The sequence below is a fragment of the Salmo trutta genome, chromosome 37, assembly GCF_901001165.1.
Source record: "Salmo trutta chromosome 37, fSalTru1.1, whole genome shotgun sequence".
Classification (NCBI taxonomy): domain Eukaryota; kingdom Metazoa; phylum Chordata; class Actinopteri; order Salmoniformes; family Salmonidae; genus Salmo; species Salmo trutta.
The window spans coordinates 25,659,071-25,682,448 of record NC_042993.1 but is presented as its reverse complement, the minus strand read 5'-3'; the positions used below and the strand labels follow the sequence as shown (position 1 = coordinate 25,682,448).

Here is a 23,378-nt window from a genome sequence, read left to right as displayed (position 1 = left end):
TTTTCCCTATTTCCCTTTTTTGTGAACAATATGAATATCTATTTTCGAACTGTGAACAGCAGCAACACGCAACAAAGCGTCTAGTCGGCCGGAAAACCACACGAAGAAGAAGAAGTAGAAGGAGACGAAAAGCGTCAACTGATTTGATTGGCTAAATAAAATATCAACCGGAAGTTACGTTGAGGTTGTGAATTGAGAGGGATTTTGGTGAATTCAGTGGTCACGGTTCAATCTCCAAATACATTTTGGCTGCTTTGGTCCGCCTTCACATGATAATAAAATTCACAGGGAAGTAAAATACAATGTATTAAACACAGAAATGTTAAACAGTGTACTTCTATGGAGCATTAGAGGCGTTTTACTTGCTATAAACTAGCCATGAACGTGTTCCATTGTTTGCTAACCAGGCAATTGCTAACTAGCTGAAAGCGTAGGGCTTTTCATTAGCTGAAAAAACACAAATAAAGCGGCATTACTTTATTGACAAGTCAAGTGACTAGCGCAAAATGCCGGAGATAAAACTCAAGCACATCGTGTCTTGCAGCACTGAAGACAATGTAAGTTGTCCAACTACTATCTAGAATAATTAGCTAGTACAGTATTTGTTAACCCCCTTGCTAGCTTCCTAACGTGGTAGTTAGCTAGGTTTGCTTGCTGTCTGATTGAGGCATAATGTCGACTGGCTAGCCCTTTATATGTACAGTCTGCACATTGCTTTTTTTCAGCCCACCAGAACATAAATAATCATTGTAACAGTACTGTACAGTATTTGCATGCACCATTCGAAGTAGCTAGCTAGCTACACTTCCCAGTAATTTTTTGTTGTAAAAAAATGTGTCTTGAATTTAAACAGTAACTCCTATTTCCAGTGGTAACAACACCAGATGGCAATTGCAGTTCATGGGGTCCTAGCTATTCTTGTTGTTTCCTTGCAGACTCACAAGGCTGACAACCTGCTGAGCTCGGACACATATAGAAAATGGAAAGCAGCAAAGCCAGGGGAGAAACAAACCTCAGTCATTATACAGGTATAGGCTACTTCTGCACTGTGTTTTCATGGGATTGTCTAACAATTCACTGACTCCAATTCACACAGCAAATTTGAGGGTGTTAAAATGTGTTGTGTGTGTTATGTCTTAGTGTTGATTCTAGTGGGGTTAACACCAGTTGGATTTAAATTGATGCAACCTGCAGTGAATAAAATAAGTGTTATTTGAATCACAGTGGAATCAACACCACGTGTCGTTACTCGACTGACTGAGTTAATTTCCGTTAATTCTCTCTGTGAAAAATACTTGGGAGTGGCCCATCATATTTCCCAGCATGCTTTGTTACATGTTGATTTTTTGAATGGTTTGTTTTAATATATACTGTATGTTTCTGCATGCACATTAATTCATTGATCTAAGACAGATAACATAAATGTTTCTAAATTATTCCAATCTGTAAGTGGTTGGACTTATTACACCCGTACTGAGATGGTTGTTCCAGTTTAGATGTTTTAGGTAGTCGTGTTTGACGAGTTCTTCACCATAGAAGTCGTTATGAATGCAGATTGTAGATAATCAATTGTTGAATATCTTCCCTATTAGGGGTGTAAAAGTTAATATTTTTAAACTAAATTGGGATCTTCAACCTTAAGAAAAAACTCTCTAACTGAGTAATTACCACTAACAGGTCCCGACTGTCATCATCATAAAGGGAAAATAACAGTTTAATAAATACCCAACGCAACAATGCTGTAACGTTAGTAGGGGGAAAAAAACAGAGCAGAAGCTCAAATGTGAGTGACAAGGGGAGCAGGGAGGGGAGAGAGATTGCGACCAAGTCAACGTGCCCTGGTAGACTACTTATTGCTAGTTATTTATCATCTCATCTGATTACATCAGGGCTCTTCAATCCCAGTTGGAGAGCTACCCTCCTGTAGGTTTTTGCTCCAACCCCAGTTTTAACTAACCTGATTCGGCTTATCAACCAGATAATTATTGTAATCAGGTGCTCTAGATTATAGTTGGAGCGAAAGCCTACAGGACAGTAGCTCTCCAGGAACAGGTTTGGAGAGCCCTGGATTACATAGTGCCTGTATTGACTGCATCAAACCAAGAGATGCTAGATAGCCAGATAGCTAGCTAATGTTAGCTAGGCTAGTTGAAACTACTTAACCTTAACTATACAGTTTCTCCCCTTCTCAATCTTACAGTAAGAACTCCATTCAGATTATTAAATAGCAGCTTACCTGTTGGCTCTTGGTGTTGTAGCCTGTCCTTCTCTAGTTTCTTGTTCTGTCATTTTAATTCCATCTTCCATTGATTAGGCTAGATATCTCCTAATTATACAAATATAAAAATAATTGAACCTTTATTTAACTAGGCAAGTCAGTTAAGAACAAATTCTTATTTACAATGACTGCCTACACCGGCCAAACCCGGACGACGCTGGTCCAATTGTGCGCCACCCTATGGGACTCCCAATCACATCCGGTTGTGATACAGCCTGGATTCGAACCAGGGTGTCTGTAGAGACGCCTCAAGCACTGAGATGCAGTGCCTTACACCGCTGCGCCACTCGGGAGCCCAGTGGCTAATAACTTGCCACATGGAGGTTCTAGCTCTGACTTTAGCCTAGTGCCGGTTTGATGACTTGTGATTGGACGACAAAAACAAGCTACACGCGCCACGTGAAAAGGAAGAGCAGCAGCAGCGATACAATTTTCTCTCTCCGCGTGAAGCGCCATGTAGACCATCTGCATTGTGAATTCACGTGGAATTGGATGCATTTTTCTTATAGTTTTAATAGAAACCGATAGAAAATGTCTGTTAACTGACAAGAAAACATTTCCAATTGTCACATCCCTACTCCCTAAAGCTTGATGCCAACAGGAATGACACATTACTTCACACCCCTGCATATACAGCCCATGAGCCATGTTTTTCAGACCACAATGTTGGGGGGGGAAAACTAGGCCATAACTAAAGGCCTTATGAAATCTATAATGTATTGTCATAAAGGGTTTATAAAAAAGATACGGATTGGAGCTAAGCACACAAAAAATTCTAGAGGAAAACCTGGTTCATTCTGCTTTCCACCAGACACAGGGAGATTAATTCACTTTTCAGCAGGTTAATAACCTAAAACACTAGGCCAAATCTACAATGGAGTTGCTTACCAAGAAGACGGAGAATGTTCCTGAGTGGCCGAGTTACAAATCTATGGCAAGAAAAATGATCAACAACCAATTTGACAGAGCTTGAAGAAAACATTATTATAATTTTTTTGCACAATCTAGGTGTGGAAAGCTCTTAGAGACTTATCCAGAAAGACTCACAGCTGTAATTGCTGCCAAAGGTGCTTCTACAAATATTGTCTCAGGGGTGTGAATACTTATGTAAATGAGATGTCTGTATTTCATTTTCAATACATTTGCAAACATTTCTAAAAACATGTTTTCACTTTGTCATTATGGGGTAATGTGTGTAGATGGATGTGGGGAAAAAAATATGTAATCCATTTTGAATTCAGGCAGTAACACAATAAAATGTGGAATAAGTCGAGGAGTATGAATACTTTTCTTAAGGCACTGTATGTGTTGTGACACTGCATTGCCCTGTTTGTTTTTTCCTAGTTTGTACTAAATAACCCATGCTCTTTCTCCAATCGTTTCAGTTTGAGAAAGAAGAGCAGGTGTACAGCATAGACATAGGAAATGAAGGGTCTGCTTTTATCGAGGTGCTGGTGGGACACTCAACCTCTGTCAAAGACCAGGACTATGAGGTATGCCACCCGCTTACTGTATATTGTAGTACCTGTATACCTCGCTGATATCTACCACACTGAATGCACTGAGTGAAGGTACTAGTCTCTGCCTCTTATTATGGACAATGCATAGTTGTGGCTTTACTACCATTAGGTATAGTGTTCTGCTTAATTCCTAAGAGAACCTCTCACTGTCTCTCCCAGGTTCTGCTGGTCACGTCCTCCTTCATGTCCCCCATGGAGAGCCATAACGGCACCAACACCAACCGCGTGCGCTTTTTTGGCCCTAGCCTGCTGGTGAAGGCTCACGCCCAGGAGAAGTGGGACCGCGTGAAGATTGTGTGTAGCCAGCCGTACAACAAGGTGAGCTGCACACCACTAAGAGAGAACTTTAGTGGACAGAGAGCATTGGGTGTGTATGTGATGCCACCTAAATCATTGTAAACCAGGGTCATATTCATTAGGCAGCAAACGGACAGAAACAGGGTGGGACTAACTACACTTGTCCAATAAGAAACATCCATTTTCGTTTTCCATTGCGAAACATTTTCTACGGTGTGCCCTAATCAATACAACCCTGGCGATGCGTTATTAGTCAAGTTATTTAAAAAATGGCATCTCTTACATTCAGTGTCTCAGCTCGGGTTTTGACGGTCTTGAAATTTGAGGTTACAGTAACTGGCCAGGCCAATGTACATGGTCGATGACATAACGGGGAGGGGGGGGTCTGCTTCTTAATAAAACCTATTTCAAACAAGCTGTTAAACTTTGTTATTATCATGGCATATCATTATTAATGGCATATCATTATTATTAATAGGTTATTACTTATCAGTGGAGTCAAAATAAAGCTGTATGTCTGCCTTGTCCTTTTCTGTTGGTTTTTCCTGCATATAAAAACAACAAAACTATTTCGACACACAAAACCATTGAAACGAAGTCCGATGGGTTTTCTACCACCTTCCCCCGAAATAGTCGCATAACGTCACAATCCGTGCTGCTGTCATTCGATGGCATTGGCATATGACCTTCAAAGAGAGGACACTAATGAGGGAAATAATGTAGCCTAAACTACTGAAAATAGGCCTTTTACAAGATTAAATAATGACAGGAGTGTTTGATTTTTATTAAAGAGATGGAGTCCAGACAGGCTACTTTAGGAAACTTTCTGAATGGACATATAGGCCTATAGAGCCCCACAGTGGAGGTGTCCATAATACCCATAAAACCTAGTGGTCAAACAGGGAAACTGTTCCAATTGTTTTTCCACCATTCATTTTTCCCATAGGTTTGTTTAGAAACACTTAAAATAAGGGCTGTGTTTCTTGTAGGCTTTCCCTGGGGTGACGTTTTGATAACAATGTAAATCTCTCTTGGACAATGTGACTTTTAGAAATATATTCACCTCTATTTACTCTCTAATTTAAAAGTAGACATCATGCAAAACTACAAATCCCTGCAAGCTCCTGTATGTCATCTCTAGATGACACCTTTGCAAACAGTTATTGTGTCAATTTAAAACTTGCACAAGACAGTTCACAGAGTTGACAATTTTTTAAGAAATGTAGCCAATTTATTAATTGCTACATTTAGCTAACATTAGATAGTTAATCCAGAGATTCTTACCTTTGCCTCGATTCGGCAGTCTCGTCCAGGTCATCATGGCATTTGTAGTTCTTTATGATAGCCACATTAGCAGCTAATTAGCATTTCATTTTTGGGGGTAAATACCGGCAAATATATTGATAAAAGTCACCTTGTCCTAGAGAGCTTTACACGGTTATCAAAACATTAAGCCAAGCTAAGTCTACACAAAACACTTATTTGAAGGGTTTCTAAAATTAATGGTGTAAAAACGATAGGTTTTATGGGTATTTTGACTCATTCATCATTTTGACTCATTCATCATCACTCTATTAAGAGAATCAACTAACTCTCACACACACACAACCCGCACCCGTCAATCAAAGCCACCAGCGTATGTCAGACACAAGCAAATATTTTTCCTTTCCTTAAAACGTATAAAAAAAACCTAGGCCTACTTAGGCTTTCTGATAGTAGGCTATAAGATAATGAAGTAAAGTATGAAGGGGACAGCTATGCTATAGTATGAAGATTAAATTGACAATCCTTAAATTAGAAACAAATACACGCAACAGCCTATTTGCGACGCTGATTATCGAGGGGGATAATGTTAAGATTTTTCAAATATTGCGAGGAACTATTATAATTTGAATGGATGTAAAAAATACAAATAAAAACTGACTTTGTTGACTTCCTACTGTGTGAGGTGAAGAACATTTTTGTTTACTGAGCAGCCCAGCTGGGCATTTTCCTACACAAGAAGCAGGACATGTACACTATATATACAAAAGTATGTGGACACACCTTCAAATTAATGGAATCAGCTATTTCAGCCACACCTGTTGCTGACAGGTATATAACGTTTTGCCCACAGCCATGCAATCTCCATAGACAAACATTGACAGAAGGGCCTTACTGAAGAGCTCAGTAACTTTCAATGTGGCACCTTCATAGGATGCCACCTTTCCAACAAGTGTGTTTGCCAAATTTCTGCCCTGCTAGAGCTGCTCCGGGCGACTGTAAGTGCTGTTATTGTGAAGTGGAAACGTCTAGGAGCAACAACGACTCGGCTGCAAAGTGGTAGGCCACAATAGCGCACAGAACGGGACCACCGAGTGCTGAAGCGTGTAGCGTGTCCTCGGTTGCAACACTCACTACCTAGTTCCAAACTGCCTCTGGAAGCAACGTCAGCACAAGAACTGTTAGTTGGGAACTTCATGAACCGCCGTTGGACTCTGGAGCAGTGGAAATGCGTTCTCTGGATTGATGAATTACTCTTCACCATCTGGCAATCCGACGGACCAATCTGGGTTTGGCGGATGCCAGGAGAACTCTACCTTCCCCAATGCATAGTGCCAACTGTGAAGTTTGGTGGAGGAGGAGTAATGGTCTGGGGCTGTTTTTCTTGGTTCGGGCTAGGCCCCTTAGTTCCAGTGAAGAGAAATCTTAATGCTACAGCATACAATGGCATTTTAGACAATTCTGTGATTCCAACTTTGTGGCAACATTTTGGGGAAGGCCCTTTCCTGTTTCAGCATGACAATGCCCTCGTGCACAAAGTGAGGTTCATACAGAAATGGTTTATCGAGATCGGTGTGGAAGAACTTGACTGGCCTGCACAGGGCCCTGACCTCAACCCCTTCGAACACCTTTAGGGTGAATTGGAACGCCGACTGCGGGCCAGGCCTAATCGCCCAACATCAGTGCCCGACCTCACTAATGCTCTTGTGGCTGAATGGACGCAAGTCCCTGCAGCAATGTTCCAACATCTAGTCATATGCTCATTTCTCACATGGAGCGCGTAAATGATGGAATGAAATAAACCAAATCTTATTTCTCACAAGTTTAGCAAGTTGTGAACTCTGCAAACAATGTTTCCAGTCCAAGAGTGAGAAAGGTAAATTACTGTAATTAATACATGCATTAACAGAAATTAATTTAACAAAATGACAGGGATTGACAGTAAATTGCTATTTAAAAAAAATTGTAGGCTACCACATGGGCATTCATAAAAGTGTATTGTGGGCGACACTCTGTATGTATAGCCCAGGTTACTATTCTACTTTGCGTTGGTAGGCAATTTTTTTCGGCATATCAGCCAGGATCGGGCCTGATCAGCGTAGATTAGTCTTTAAATTAAGAAAATATTCTGAATCAAATTATACCATGCCAGGTTGGAGAGGATTGGCGCATTGTCCATTCAACACAACATTAGTGTATTATAGGCCTCAGAGCCAGAACAACCTTGTCGACTCCTGTTGCATAATTCATGAATAGTCAGACACATCCAACCTTTTTTAAAATAACAATGTATTTATTTACTAGCAAGCAATGAAAACATCCATTTTATAAAAGAAAGTCCACACATCAAAGATTTTTTTACTCAAGTTCCATAGCCTATAGCACTCTCCACTGCCGTGCATCTAGAGATTAGCTGCTCAAACATCAAAAGGACAGTTGGAAAGAGGAGGAGATGGAGAACATTTTGTAGACACTGTTAGCAAACACAACATTTGCTTATAATCATTAATAAACACTCCCGCTATTAAGTAAAGTTTATCTACATTAAATTAAAAAATGAATGTAGGCCTATTTTGAAATGGTTTTGACGGTTATTTTAATGACAGTCTTCATCCATAACTGCCAGCTACACGGTTATTCAGTTACTGTCACAGCCCTAGTCTCAGCACAGTTCCTATTGTATACCCTTATGAAAATGTTTCAGATTGGAATGTCATGATGACAAATGGCATTTTCCACCCTCAGAGCATAGCATACGGAGTGGCCTTCGTGAAGTTCCATTCACCACCAGATAAAAGTGATCCACCAACCACAACAACACCGGTAAGAGAAGCTCAGCCGTCATCTTTCACCTTCTTCTACATAACCCACTCTCCACTGAGACCGACTCAATAGACTCATTCAGTATATAGCTATGTTCTAAAATCAAAATGCTTGCAGAGTTTAACTCAAGTTGAATGACATGTTTTCTGACCATTAAAGTGATCTTACATATAAGTCCATATGCAACCATCTGTTGCACATATCCTGTAATATGCTTCAACCCCAAATGAATGGGCATTGTTTTATTTGGTTGTATTAGTTGGTGCTTGTCTTCCCCATTCATTTGGGATTTAGGCATATAGCTGTATCCACACAACAGATGGGCTACCCTGTGGGCTCATCTAGAGAGTAGACAACTTTTTTGCTAAACTTTCTTTGATTTGAGTGAACTGGAATTCATACTATCAAAAATGACGTTTATGTACAATGTCCTGTGCTTTCCTAACATGACTGACTTGATCAGACTCTCTCCCAACACTAACGTCTCTTGCCCCCTGACAGAAGATGACCAAGCTTGGCCAGTTTCGGGTGAAGGATGAGGCCCCCTCGGCTTGCCCCAGTCTTCAGCCAGGCAGCCTCTTCTTCAACAGAGAGAGCACCTCCAAAGCCAGCCCAGCGCTCAAGGGTACTACTACTGTACTCCAGCTAAAGGCCTAGTTACAGCTAATTTCACATTGCAGGTTTATTAGTGCGCATTGATGTGGCGTGATTGAGTGAGTGAGCGAAAAGCACCTTGAGAAATGTGAAACAATATTTCCCAACTTCTCTCACAATCTCGTCGCCTCTTCTCCCCCCATAGTTTCGCCACAGACTGAGAAGCTCAGCTATGCAGCTGCTGCCCTGCAGTCTGGGTCTGGCCACTCCTCAGCCCCACCGTCCTCCAACTCTCCCCCACCACAGGTAAGGACCAAGGCTTGGTGTGTGTCCCAAATGGCACCGTAATCCCTATATAGTGCACTAGTTTTGATCAGAGCCCATAGTGATGCATCATTGTCTTCTCTAAGACCAGAACTGATGGTGAATCATTCATTAAGTTCTTCCAGGCTAGTGCGAACTGACCTGAATCTCCAGGCTATGATACTAGTTATGTCCCAAATGGTACCTCATTCTATTCCTATATAGTGCAATAGTTTTGACAAGCGCCTTATTGGCCTTGGTCAAAGGTAGTGCACAATATAGGGAATAGGGTGCCATTTGAGAGGCAGACACCATATTGATTTCTTTAAAAAGAGGTACAAGGTGATTGTTCGGTAGACTGCACCCACATAGCTAATGTAGTATAGATTTAATGTAAACATTGTAAATCATCGGTAATGAAAAGAGATGGCACGAAATGGAGGTATATGTTTTGCTTGTGGTACATTTTTTCCAGAGGCTCAGAGATGGATCACTCTTTCAAGCAAGAGGCGATGTTACTCACTTATAAATGCATTTACATAAGTGTAAACATAATTAGGACCCGAATTTGTTTGCTTGTTTTGTTTTCTCTGCTCATTTTTATTGGTTATTCCACTTCTAGAAATGATAAGCAGTTTCAGCAGTTTTTGATAAGCAGCTTTGCTATTTGAGTATATATTTCTGTCATGGTTTTACCATAAGGACAAATTGCTTTATCCATCCTGTCCTATTTCCTAGGCACCAGTGAAGAGGAAGTTTGAGTTCAGTAAAGAGCGCCGGTCTGCCCTCGCTCCGCCCCCCACAAAGAAACCCAGCCCTATGGGCTCCCCTGAACAGGGCACTACCACCCCGAAACCCAAGGCCAAACCCAGCACAGCCAGTACTCCCAGAGCCAGTACTCCCAGCCCCAGCACTGCCAAAGGTAAAGACACCCTGCAAGTCAGCCAGCCAGCCAGCCACTCACTGACTCACTCTACACCTTTTTCACCTATGCTTGTGTGAATAAAGTAAGTTTAATAAATCAATGCAAATACCCTGATAGTTATATATTCTATTTTCCACTCTCCTCACCTCTGTCATTCTTTTCACCCCAGCCTCCCCTGCCCAGAAAACCCCAGACACCAAGAAGAAGGAGAGCCTGCCCAAACCAGAAGCCAAGCCCAGACAAAAACCCTCCAAAGCCCAGTCCAGCTCCTCCGAGGCCCCCGTTCCCCTCAACAAGATCATGGAGGGGGTGGTGTTTGTGCTGAGTGGCTTCCAGAACCCCTTCCGGGGGGACCTGAGGGACAAGGCACTGGCCATGGGGGCCAAGTACCACTCTGACTGGACCCCTGCCGCCACACACCTCATGTGAGTGAAGGAGATGGAGGGTGCTGGAACTGGGAGGTAGTAGTTTGGGAAGTACTCCTTAGTTGGGTTCTCATTGTAATCTGAATTCATATTGGTCAATTAAAGATGCATGAAAATGGTAATAGAGTGAGGTAAGAACATATTGGAAACAGGTCAACAAGAATTGTGTGGAATACAACCAACAATGGGGCTAGTATTATAGTGGTAGTAATATTTTTAGGAGTAATATTATCAAGAATATTCTCCATATCATATACATCCAAGACTAGTGTAACTACAGGAGTATCACAATAACAGCATGGAAAGCAAAGCAGACCATGTGACCCACATTGCCCTAATCACGCTATCACATAGTAGCAGTGGGCTGTCCCTGGCTTCCCTCCAGTGCCTGCATCCCATAGGGCACCCTATTTATTGCACTATACAGGGACTAGGGTGCCATATTTGGATGTAGCCACGGTCCCTTTGGACCCTGGTCGAAAGTAGTGCACAATATTGGGAATAGAGTGCCATCTGGGACGCTGCCGTGCTAACCAAGGGTTTATCATCTGCTTCATCCAGCTGTGCCTTCTCCAACACCCCCAAGTACAGCCAGGTGAAGTCAGCAGGGGGCATCATCGTCCGGAAGGAGTGGGTGCTGGACTGCCACAAGAGGAAGCAAAAGATCTCCTTCAAACGGTAAGGGGAGGGAGGGGGAGACTGAGGGAGGCAGAACGAGGGGGAGGGAGGCAGAGAGAGAGAGGGGAGGATGGTAAACTCAGCAAAAAAAGAAACGTCCTCTCACTGTCAACTGCGTTTATTTTCAGCAAGCTTAACATGTGTAAATATTTGTATGAACATAAGATTCAACAACTGAGACATAAACTGAACAAGTTCCACAGACATGTGACTAACAGAAATTGAATAATGTGTCCCTGAACAAAGTGGGGGTCAAAATCAAAATTAACAGTCAGTATCTGGTGTGGCCACCTGCTGCATTAAGTACTGCAGTGCATCTCCTCATGGACTGCACCCGATTTGCCAGATCTTGCTGTGAGATGTTACCCCACTCTTCCACCAAGGCACCTGCAAGTTCCCGGACATTTCTGGGGGGAATGGCCCTAGCCCTCACCCTCTGATCCAACAGGTCCCAGACGTGCTCAATGGGATTGAGATCCGGGCTCTTCGCTGGCCATTGCTGACATTCCTGTCTTGCAGGAAATCACGCACAGAATGAGCAGTATGGCTGGTGGCATTGTCATGCTGGAGGGTCATGTCAGGATGAGCCTGCAGGAAGGGTACCACATGAGGGAGGAGGATGTCTTCCCTGTAACGCACAGTGTTGAGATTGTCTGCAATGACAACAAGCTCAGTCCAATGATGCTGTGACACACCGCCCCAGACCATGACAGACCCTCCACCTCCAAATCGATCCCGCTCCAGAGTACAGGCCTCGGTGTAACGCCTCATTCCTTCGTCGATAAACGCGAAATCCGACCATCATCCCTGGTGAGACCAAACCGCGACTCGTCAGTGACGAGCACTTGCCAGTTATGTCTGGTCCAGCGACGGTGGGTTTGTGCCCATAGGTGACATTGTTGCCAATGATGTCTGTTGAGGACCTGCCTTACAACAGGCCTACAAGCCCTCAGTCCAGCCTCTCTCAGCCTATTGAGACAGTCTGAGAACTGATGGAGGGATTGTGCGTTCCTGGTGTAACTCGGGTAGTTGTTGTTGCCATCTGTACCTGTCCCGCAGGTGTGATGTTCGGATGTACCGATCCTGTGCAGGTGTTGTTACAATTGGTCTGCCACTGTGAGGACGATCAGCTGTCCGTCCTGTCTCCCTGAAGTGCTGTCTTAGGCGTCTCACAGTACGGACATTGCAATTTATTGCCCTGGCCATTTCTGGAGTCCTCATGCCTCCTTGCAGCATGCCTGAGGCACGTTCATGCAGATGAGCAGGGACCCTGGGCATCTTTCTTTTGGTGTTTTTCAGAGTCAGTAGAAAGGCCTCTAGTGTCATAATTTTTCAACTGTGACCTTAATTGCCTACTGTCTGTAAGCTGTTAGTGTCTTAATGACCGTTCCACAGGTGCACGTTCATTAATTGTTTATGGTTCATTGAACAAGCATGAGAAACAGTGTTTAAACCCTTTACAGTGAAGATCTGTGAAGTTATTTGGATTTTTACGAACTATCTTTGATAGACAGGGTCCTGAAAAAGGGACGTTTTCTTTTTTTGCTGAGTTTCTAAAAATTGAAAGAGAAGATAGACTGTGGTGTTGAAAAGTCTGCTTCAAATAAATGGGGTCTTTGACTCTGTGCCACCCATTCTCTATCAGAAAGCAGCCATTATAACCGTCTTTGAATTCAGCGAATTAAGTGAAGTTGGCAGTTAATGGTGTTTATAAAAGCACCTATTGCCAAGGCTTTACCTGTACCTATGCAGCTCACTGAATAGTGTTACTTTGAAGAGTTGAAACATGCTGTGATGGAATCAGTCTAACTTCTACTAATGATTCTTGTCAGTACAAGCAGGCTTAATGAAGTTCTCTCTTCAGTCAAAACTATGTGTATTGATTCTCGAGTTAGTCAGAGCAAGGCCTCAGATAATATGAAAAGGGTATTTAAAGGCTTCTTACCGCACCTCTCTTCAAAGTGAAAATGCCTTTCACATAAGGTCTTCACTTCTTGTCTGTCGCCTAAGGTGACATCACTGCTTCCACGGACCTGGTTTCAGATACTATTTGTATTTCAGTAAGACCTCATTTCAAAAACATTTCGAACAAAGTATTTAGACCATTTTTTTTTTTAAATACAAGTTGAATTTTGGAATGTATTGGAAATACATTTGGAAAGTATTGACATGCATTTATAACTACTTATATTTAAAGTAGTTGTTTTGGGCTGTGTATTTCAAATTACTCAAATACACAGAAAAGTGTATTTTCAAATAATTACACTGAACAAAAATATAAGCGCAACTGCAATCATTTCTAAGATTTTACTGTTACAGTTCATATAAGGAAATCAGTCAATTTAAATAAATAAATTAGGCCCTAATCTATGGATTTCACCACTGGACAGGGGTGCAGCCATGGGTGTGCCTGGGAGGTCAAAGGCCCAGCCAATCCGAATGAGTTTTTCCCCAAAAAATGGCTTCATTACAGACATAAATACTCCTCAGCACACCCCTCAGACGATCTCGCAGGTGAAGAAGCCAGATGTGGACGTCCTGCGCTTTTATGGTTGTGTGACAACTGCACATTTTAGTGGCCTTTTATTGTCCCCAGCACAAGGTGCACCTGTGTAATGATCATGCTGTTTAATCAGCTTCCTAATATACCACACCTGCCAGGTGGATGGATTACCTTGGCAACGAAGAAATGCTCACTAACAGGGATGTAAACAAATTTGTGCACAAAATTTGAGGGAGATAAGCTTATTGTGGGTCTGAACATTTTGGGGGATCTTTTATTTCAGCTCATGAAACATGGGACCAACACTTCACATGTTGCGTTTTATATTTTTGTTCAGTGTAAATATGCATGTATTTGAACCCAGGTCTGGTACTTTCTAGGCTAGGTCAGGTCCTAGTGAATGCTACTGCATCAGTCACCACCATGTTTTTCTACACTGTTCCCTATTCCTGTACAATGCACTCATTTTCTTTAGTCTGACAATATTGACATCATGTCGCTGTAATTGGCCCTCATAAACAAATAAATATCCGCTCATCCAAATCGAAAGAGGTGTGTCGAAATGATCAAGTACTGTTGTAAGAGGGTGTTGCGGAAATAAGTCCTATTAACACGCTAATTGTGTGTATTTTTCTCTGGGTTAGCATCAGAATTCTACATTGGGACGCACACACACACGCACTACCACCATTATTTGGCTGTGTTTTCTGACCTCCTCTGCTGTAGACTGCTCTCCATCTCCCTCAACCACTATCCTTTTTGTATAGAGAATCCCTCTCGCCTTCCACTCGTCTATCCTCGTTCCTCATCCATCCATCCAAGCCATCTCGTCTCCATTATGCAGCTCTTGTTTGGAGTGCGGAGCTCTAATGATTTATTTCTTATTTAAAAGCTGCATTTGCTATGGGTAATTGAAGGGTCCACTTCCTTTGAAGAAGACTAGTGCTCATACACACAGAGACGTAGACATGCATACTCAAACACAGAGAGACAGTCGTCACACGCTCGTACACAAACACACAGCCCAACTCAAACCAGAAAAACACTGCTATGCATCTAAATGTTTTGGGCCTTTTGTCCTTACGAGAACACGTCAAAATGAAAGGAGGGGACAGAGAAGAGGAGAGGAGGGGCACACGCTAGCACACTTCCCTCAAGTGGCATCAAGATAAATCGGCAACAAAATGGAATGAATGGGGAATAAATAAGTCAACTTTGCGTTAGTGTAGATTATTGAAGGGTCCGTCCGTCGGTAACATCTGAAGTGCCTCGGAAACCTTTTTAGATTCCCTTTTAGCAATCACAGACCTAGGCTACGTCCCAAATTTCACTCTATTCCCTAAATAGTTTTTTTACTTTACCATTATTACCTTAGATAACAAATTGTGATGAAGAACTAATGTTGTGCAAATAACCATTTTCCTCCGGTAAAGCCCTTGACCTTTTCATAATTGGAATTTTTGTATGAAAGGACAAATTTAACTGATAAAATACAACTTTATTCCTCCCCTCAGATTGTGCATAATTCCCCGCAGGAGGCCTTTTTGCCTTTTGGTAGGCCATCATTTTAAATGAGAAGTTAAATAAAGTTGAATAAAAAAAGATTACCAAAAAATGATTGGAGCAATTATGATCGTATTGACCATGAATGGATCACAGTGCTGTCGTCATGGTTACGTCACCAATAGAGGTGAATTTGAATACAATAGCCAAGTGAATACAGTGGCTAGCTATTCAACATCACAATGTTAGTCCACTATATTTTTGGTACTTTTATTATTTGATATGTAGTCTGCCCTTGGCTCGTCATTTATCTGAATCAACAATCAAACATATTGATCAATCTGATTTATTGTAGAAGTAGTTCATCAAAAAGGCACATTAACATATTAAATGTGCTCATGGTCATACAGTAAATGTTTTGATCTGCTTTGATTCTTTTTTTGGTCCTGAAATCGAGACTAATATTCTTTTCCCACACAATTCATATGAAATACTTAGCCTTCCGGGACCTCTGAGTGCAGAGGTAAACAAATCACTCTTGCGCACTGCTCTCCATAGAGGGAGGATACGTTTTCCTTTAGGACCTACCCTCTGGTAAAGCTTTGAGAATTCTATTCCTTAACTCAATTCAATACATTTCTTTAGGTAATTCGCCACACTGCATATGAAGTGAAGTGTCCTAAGAGGATTGAGAAGCTCAGAGAGTCTCAGACCCCGTCTCTGTAAACTAAGCATGTAGCCAGTCGTGTGTGTGTGTGTGTGTGTGTGTGTGTGTGTGTGTGTGTGTGTGTGTGTGTGTGTGTGTGCACCCGCTACACAACATTAGGAAACCCTCTACTTTTTCATTTTTCAATCTAAACAGTGCTGTAGGATATGAGGAATCAAAGCACAGAATAGAGCGGTAACAGTGTGAGTAGTGATGACCCTTGATAGCCGTATTTCATCTTAGCGGTCGTCTTGGTGACTTGAGGGGTTGGAGAGTGTGTGTTTGTGGAAAAGGTAACGCATCTTTGATTGAGAATGACGTGTGGGTGAGAGGGTTAGCAACACCGCTGTCGAGGCTGAGGCTCCATTTCATCTGGGTGCCACAGCCACACGCTGTTCCCGCCGCCCCTCTCTCTCCTCATCCAGACTTATTGTTTTGTTCCGTAATGTATTCGCTTCAAGGACGGCCTAATCTAATGCGATTTAAGCCACTTACATTTTTCATAGAACACATTAGCGGTTTAGTCGTGCCTGAGCGGACCATGTTAAGGACTTTCCCTTAAGGGCACTGCCACGCTTGCTCGTCACAGGACCCTCTCAGTCCTTTTCTGTGGGGTGGCTCGGAGGGGACTGACACACTGGCACCCCTTGATCGGTTTCGTAAAACCTATTTACTGGTGTGAAAGGCCTGGTTCCACTTCAAATAGGGCGTTTGTCTTGTCAGCACATGACTTTGATGCTCCAGTAGACAGTATGTCATGTTCTGTTGGTGGTACGGAGGTAGAGGTTGAGAATAGATATAGGCCCAGTAAATAACGTAACGTCAAATCCATATACTTTCTTAGTTTGACCGCCTTTTGAATTCCTCACGGAACTTAGCTCCTCAGATTCCAGGTAGTGCATAAATGTTTGTTTCTCCACCCTGTTTGTCTAGTAGCACTTTAACATTTGCAAAACAACATGTACAATTCCATTTACAGTAGTGTATAAAATATATATTTACTTAAGAGCTGGAAAGATAAACCGACCATAGCGATCACTTATCGCAGGCATTTTGTGAATATCGTTCATTACGGTAAGTAGCCTATGCTAAGGAAATGTGAAGTTTGAAATTAAATACATTTTGTTAATATGGGTGATTGTTAATGGGACACGTGATGCACATTAATGTTAAACTGATCAATTTATCAGTATTGCATCAGGGGGAAGTATGTGGGGAAGTATGTGGATTCATTGACTGTGCTGTCCATGGTGCTGATTTCTGGTACTATGTGTGTGTGACCTGTGTCTGGCTAACCTTTGTGTCTGGCTGGAACATGAAGTACTTTTTTGCACCCTTCAGATGTTGTTCTTCCAACATTTGAACCTTTGTGTAGAATTCCAGCCAGTATTATCATCCCTTTGCTGCCCATCTAATGGGAATCTTCATGTTTACCCAATCAGATGTTTTCACCACTTATTGTTTTGCTTCTTTTCCCCTCACCCCTTTTTTGTATTTTTCTATTTTAAACTATCCTCTCTTTCTGCCAGATACCTGATGGATGGAGCGGAGTCCAGCTCGGAGGGGAGCGACGTAGAGGAGGATGAGGAGAGTGAGGAGGAAAAAGAGAGGAGGGTATGGGATTCTTAAACCATTCCATGACCTAGCAGTATGCCATGACATGATTGCCTAAGAAAAAAAAAACACAATTCTGCTTCAAATAATTGTAATTGTTCAGATTTACATGATTGTATTTGTCCTATTCCCACCCCCATACTGCCCTCTCCCTCGTTGGCAGACTCCACAAAAGAGGAGAGAAGAAGAACGGCAACCCACTCCCAGAAAGACCCCCATCAAGAAAGAGGAGGAGGATCTGTATGGTGGCTCCACAGACGCAGATGAACCAGGTTTCCATTATACACACCTCCATTAGAGCTGGGACGATAAACCTAAAATGACCGTGATTTTGCTACACAACGTTCCTGTAGATTGTTCTAGAACCATTTGGTCAACAGTAATAGCCTATGCATTATCTTGATTCCTGTTATAAAACTATCTGCCTGTCCCTGTTTGGCTGTCGGCTGCTGACTCTCACTCCCTCTCCCCACTGCGTGTGGTGGAGGGAGAGATACATTCTGAGAAGCACAAGCATATGACCGTGGCTCAAAACGCTAATGCGGGAAAAATACAATTCAAAGGAGCTACTGTTCTATACTGAACAAAAATATAAACACAACATGCAACAATTTCATTGATTTTACTGAGTTCCAGTTCATATGAGGAAATCAGTCAATTTAAATAAATTCATTAGGCCCTAGTCTATGGATTTCACCATGCCTTAAAAAGAAATGGGCCTCCAGGATCTCATCACGGTATTTTGGAGCATTCACATTGCCATCGATAAAATGCAATTGTGCTCATTGTCCATAGCTTATTCCTGCCCATACCATAACTCCACTGTCACCATGGGGCACTCTGTTCACAACTTTGACATCAGCAAACCACTCGCCCACACAATGCCATACATGTGGTCTGTGGTTGTGATGCCGGTTGGACTTACTGCCAAATTCTCTAAAACGACATTGGAGATGGCTTATATTAAAGAAATGAACATACAATTCTCTGGCAACAGCTCTGGTGGACATTCCTGCAGTCAGCATGCCAATAGCAAACTCCCTAATCGCAATGTAATTTTTTGTCAATATAGCCCAGCTTTAACACCACCCCAAATGTTTTTACTGTCATTTATCACTGATTTATCATTATAGCAAAAATAAGTCAATTTTGTCCATATGGCCCAGCTCTAACATACACATTGCCTAGGTTCAGACAGACAGAATCACTGATCAAAATGCATCTCAACGCATCACCCCCAACCACTGTACCTTGGTTTTTCCTGGGGTTGAATGTATGAATTAATACAAAAATGCACGAATGAATGAATACTTTAATGTCCCATAGGGAAATCTGCTTGGCAACATATGGGATATTAAAATGAGTTCATTCATTTGTTCGATTGTTCTTTCATTCAAACGTTGTTGACAACCTTTTCATTGGATTTCACTCCCTACGACTTCCCTGTTGAAATAAAGGTAAATCAACACTACCACAGGAGATAAGCCTAGTGTTGAGGATCAACTGCTAGCTAGGGCAATATGTCTGTAGTGCAGTTAGGCGCTAGCAGGGTAGTCTCAAGATGTCTTACTTAAGAGAGAGTCCTGCTACACCAGCGACATAGAGGTGAGAGGAGAGATGAACGGATTGGGAAGGAGGGGAAGTAGGAAAATGTATGAACTCAAGCTCTGGATAAGAGCGTCTGCTAAATGACTCAAATGTAAATGTAAGTGGACAGCCAGCCTCCAAGAAGGGGATAGAGGAAATGGAGAGATGAGCTAAGAGAGTGTTGTTTTGACTGATGGGAGGATAGAGGAAATGGAGAGGTGAGCTAAGAGAGTGTTCTTTTGACTGATGGGAGGATAGAGGAAATGGAGAGGTGAGCTAAGAGAGTGTTCTTTTGACTGGAAGAAAGAAGAAAGAAAAACGAACACCACTAAGACTGAAGAGGAGGGGAATGAAAGACGGTGAAATGGACAGAGGAAGACAAGTTGGGAACAGACTGCTTTAATGAATTACGTGGAGGGACGGACGGATTGACAACACCGCCGTAAAAAGGACATGAAGAGAGGGATGCGTGTGGAGAGGACAAGGGGAGCGAAAGAACGCAAAGAAGCACTTGAGTAGAGCAATCGCTGCCGAGAGACTTGTGATTCTAATTGCTATGGTAATGCGAGGCCACGCATCACGCACCTCAAAACATGAGAGGGAAGAAGAATGAATCGCGACTGGGTGCATCTCAATAGTCTAGAAGTAGCTTATTTTCCTTGTCTCCTTCATCTGCACTGATTAGAAAATACATATTAAAAATATTAAGGAAACCTAGCCTTTAACTAGGGCCTAAGTACAAGGTCTTTTTATTTTGGAAGAGCAAAGCTTAGAGGTATGGGTGAAGCACTTACAAACGTTTCTACAGCATAGTATAGACTAAGTTATGACCCGATGTAGGTTAGTAAGATGGTATGCTTCTGATGTAGGTTATGTTCTTCTGATGAAATAATATGTTGTTATTCACCTGTCTCCCACAGAAGACGAGTCTGGCATGGACACGGAGGACGAGCTGAAGAGGTAACTAACACCATCAAATGAACATGAGTGGGATGTTATTCATATTTGACTGTAGCGGGTGTCGAAGCGATTCCTACTGCGGGTCCTCTGGGTTGACAATGCCTCTGCCCTAGCCTGGTCACAGATCTCTGTGCTATCAGAGTTGCCCAGTGACCGTAGGAGTTGCCCAGTGACCGTAGGAGTTGGCAAGACAGCACAAAGTTCTGGGACCATGATAACTTGATCCTCATGTTGCTCATCATGGTTATAATTACACATATTTGTTATTTTACTGGGGTTGCCAACTTGCCATATATAATTTCTCCCTCTAAGGCGGGTGTAGGTAGGTTGGAGAGAGATCGACGGAGAGAGAGTGTTCTCATTTTGATTCATTAGTTGTCGGATGGTGCTGTCTCTATTTTTGTTGTAGAGCATCAATAGAAGTCTAAAACTCTGCCATACTGAAATGGTCTTGCATCAAACATTCCCCTCGAGCTCTTTCAGTAATCTGAAGAGAGCCTGTGTGTTTGTTTTGTATGTGGGCAGAAATGTCTGGTTCTGTCTGTTGTATTTGTTGTGCGGCATCACAACATAATGAACAGGTGTGGTGTTTCTTCATTCAAGGACACCAGCAGAGCATCAGTCAGAAGTTTCATACCCCCCCTTTCATAAACAGCTTTTCTCTCTCTCGTCTGCAGGGTGGAGAGCGAGAGTCGGCAGAAGAAAGGAGAGAAGGAGAGAAAAGGAGTGGAGGAGGAGGACCCTTTTGGGGGGTCGACTGACGAGAACACTGACGCTGAGGCCGAGGAGGACGAGCCCATCCCTGAGCTACCAGGTCTGTCTCTGTTCGTCTGTCTTTGTCTGACCTTGTCTGCCTCTCTCTGTACAGTCTGTGCTGGCTGGCTGTGTGTGTCAGTTTGTTCTTGCTCATTGTTCATGTTATTCTAAATCAATAAAGTACTTTTCTGTCAGCCACACTGGTTTTTCACGACGCTCACAAACATCAAGTTGTCAAATTGCAGACAATTTCTTCTCTTTTTCCCATCAGTGATGAACAATGATGATTACTGTAATGCTATGCAGGGAGTCTTGCTCTCATGCTGATCTTTCATTTACTTAATACCCTTTTTTAGATTTCCTAACTGGAAAGCGATTCTTCCTCTACGGCAAGTTCCCCAACAATGACAGACGCCTACTCCTGCGGTACATCATTGCCTTCAACGGGTAGGGAGAAGAAAGAGAGACTGAATCCAGAATGAGAGTAGGGCAGATTTTCCTGTAACAGTAGTACTTTACTAGTACTTTTAGAGGTAATACAAGTGTTCAGCGGATGAGGGCTTGTGTGTCATTGTACCTTTTCTAAAACAGTGTTTGGATCTCAGACGAGACAGGTAGCTTTTGCCCTCTCTTCAACCTCTTCCCCTCCCCATATCTCTCTCTCTCTCATTCTTTGTTCCTCTCCCCCTCTCTCTCCCTCTCTTCAGGGAGGTGGAGGACTACATGAGTGAGAAGGTCCAGTTTGTTGTCACCAGCGAGGGATGGCACGACTCCTTTGAAGACGTGAGTGTGACCTCCCTTTTGTTTCCTTGAAAGACCTCTTGATGTTACGCACACGCACACAGACACACACACAAATATGAGAGTGTGATACACGAGCAGGCAAGCGCACACTCACACACCACAAACATGATTGTGTAACACACACACACACACTTATAAAGGTGATTTGTAAAAAAAGGTCATGACTCCAGTGAGTTAGAATGCTAGTCATCTATGTAAAGTGATCAATTCATAGTCTGCTCCCAAAAAGAGACCGAGAAATGCATCGTGATATTTTCCCCATTTGAAATAACATTGACTAGCTACCACGTGATCATCTTAAGTGAAATAATTAGTACATTTTTCCTGGATAAGGTTTATTTATATTTTTAAAAAGATCCCAAAAAGAACGGGCTCTAGGACATGGAAAATCTTTTGATGTGATGTTTACCTACCCCGGGGCCTTTTTTGTACATCACTGATGTTTGATCTGATATTGGACGTGCGTGGTTAGTTGCCTTTTGATGTAGGTCTGTTACACGGACATCTGTATTCCACACCAGCTCATTTGCAATGGAAAGTGCCTCTGCCAAGTCACTAGCTATTGAAATATATATGTTGTTGACTTATTTGCTGTACCATTTTAAATATTGGCTGGCGAACCCTCATGCCCTCAAAGGTTTCAGTCTCTACCCCTTTATAATTAAACAGATTCCCACCTCCTGATATATTTTCCCCTCTCTCTGTCCCACTCTCGCTTTCTCTCCCTCTCTGCCACAGGCACTGATGGAGAATGGTAATTTAAGCTTTGTCAAACCCACATGGATTTTTGCCATCAACGATCGACAGAAGACGCTGCCATATCAGCCCTACACTGTTGTCCCTTGAGACTTGCATTTGCCAACGTGCTCACACACACAAACACACACAACAGTATTGTACCTGTCCAAAGGGTAGGAGAGGTGTACATTGAAGCCATAGACACTAGCTCTTCTCAGATCCCTAAGTAAATGAAACCAAGCAACGTGCCATTTTGGTACAAATGCCTTAACTTTAGCTGAGGCCATCCAGAGAGATGGATGAAATGGTTTCCCTACCGGAGATGGCATATCTTCATAGAATTATCAGTACCGGTGTACAAAAATAACTCCCCTATCTGTCACTCTTTCAGGGCTTTTTAAAACAACATTTCTCTGCTTCACCTCCACTACCTCAGGGTCTATGTCAAAACTCCAGTTATCATGTCCTGAAAAGCCACTGTCTTTGATAGAGGGGAGTGTATTAGTGTTAGGAGCAACATAAAGAGACCTAGGTGTAGCCGGAATGGCACCATATTCTCTATAAAGAGCCCTATGGGCCCTGGTCAAAAGTAGTGCACTGCATAGGGAATAGGGTGCCGTTAGGCGTAAAGGTGTTAGTTAAGGTCACTGACACTCGAGACCAACGACCACGAAATATGAATAGAAAATAAGGCCTTTGTCTTTGTTGCTATGTAGGAATATGAAATAGGCTTCAAGGATTGGTTGGTATTCCTCTGATCTTACTATTTTATTTTTCAGCAAGTCCACTTTGGGCAAATGCATGGGATTGTAATGTAATTTGTAGCATGTAGTGCTGTAGAATTACGTGTACTTTTGTTTTATTCATGTTGTATGCTGTTTGAATTGTAAACAAACTATTGTGTGAGGATCCAATAAGTCCTGTTTTTGCTTTGTTATTTTTGTAAGTATGTGTTCATCATCCTTATTTTTCCCGTCTGGATTCGACTTGTTTATTACAGCATCTTAGCTTTGCTTTCAGATTCTTCCCCCCAAAAATAAATATTTGATTAATTAAAATAATGGATTTTTTAATGAATTGTACACCCTCTAATTTGAATGG

General features: G+C 42.3%; 1 protein-coding gene across 2 annotated transcripts; it reads left to right on the top strand.

Annotated features, from left to right (window-relative positions):
- Positions 1-174: 174 nt before the first annotated feature.
- LOC115177083 (DNA repair protein XRCC1) lies at positions 175-23,338 on the top strand. Of its 2 annotated transcripts, none has more exons than XM_029737575.1 (17): positions 175-557; positions 936-1,028; positions 3,664-3,771; positions 3,958-4,116; positions 8,104-8,181; positions 8,683-8,806; positions 8,981-9,081; positions 9,817-10,000; positions 10,173-10,428; positions 10,990-11,106; positions 17,348-17,432; positions 17,596-17,704; positions 19,940-19,979; positions 20,657-20,793; positions 21,092-21,161; positions 21,443-21,518; positions 22,278-23,338. In XM_029737575.1, the coding sequence occupies exons 1-17, from the start codon at positions 507-509 to the stop codon at positions 22,383-22,385; spliced, it is 1,896 nt and encodes a 631-aa protein (XP_029593435.1). In that variant the 5' UTR covers positions 175-506; the 3' UTR covers positions 22,386-23,338. The 2 variants fall into 2 exon arrangements, with proteins under 2 accessions (XP_029593435.1, XP_029593434.1); XM_029737574.1 differs by having other exon boundaries at positions 21,092-21,182.
- Positions 23,339-23,378: the final 40 nt, after the last annotated feature.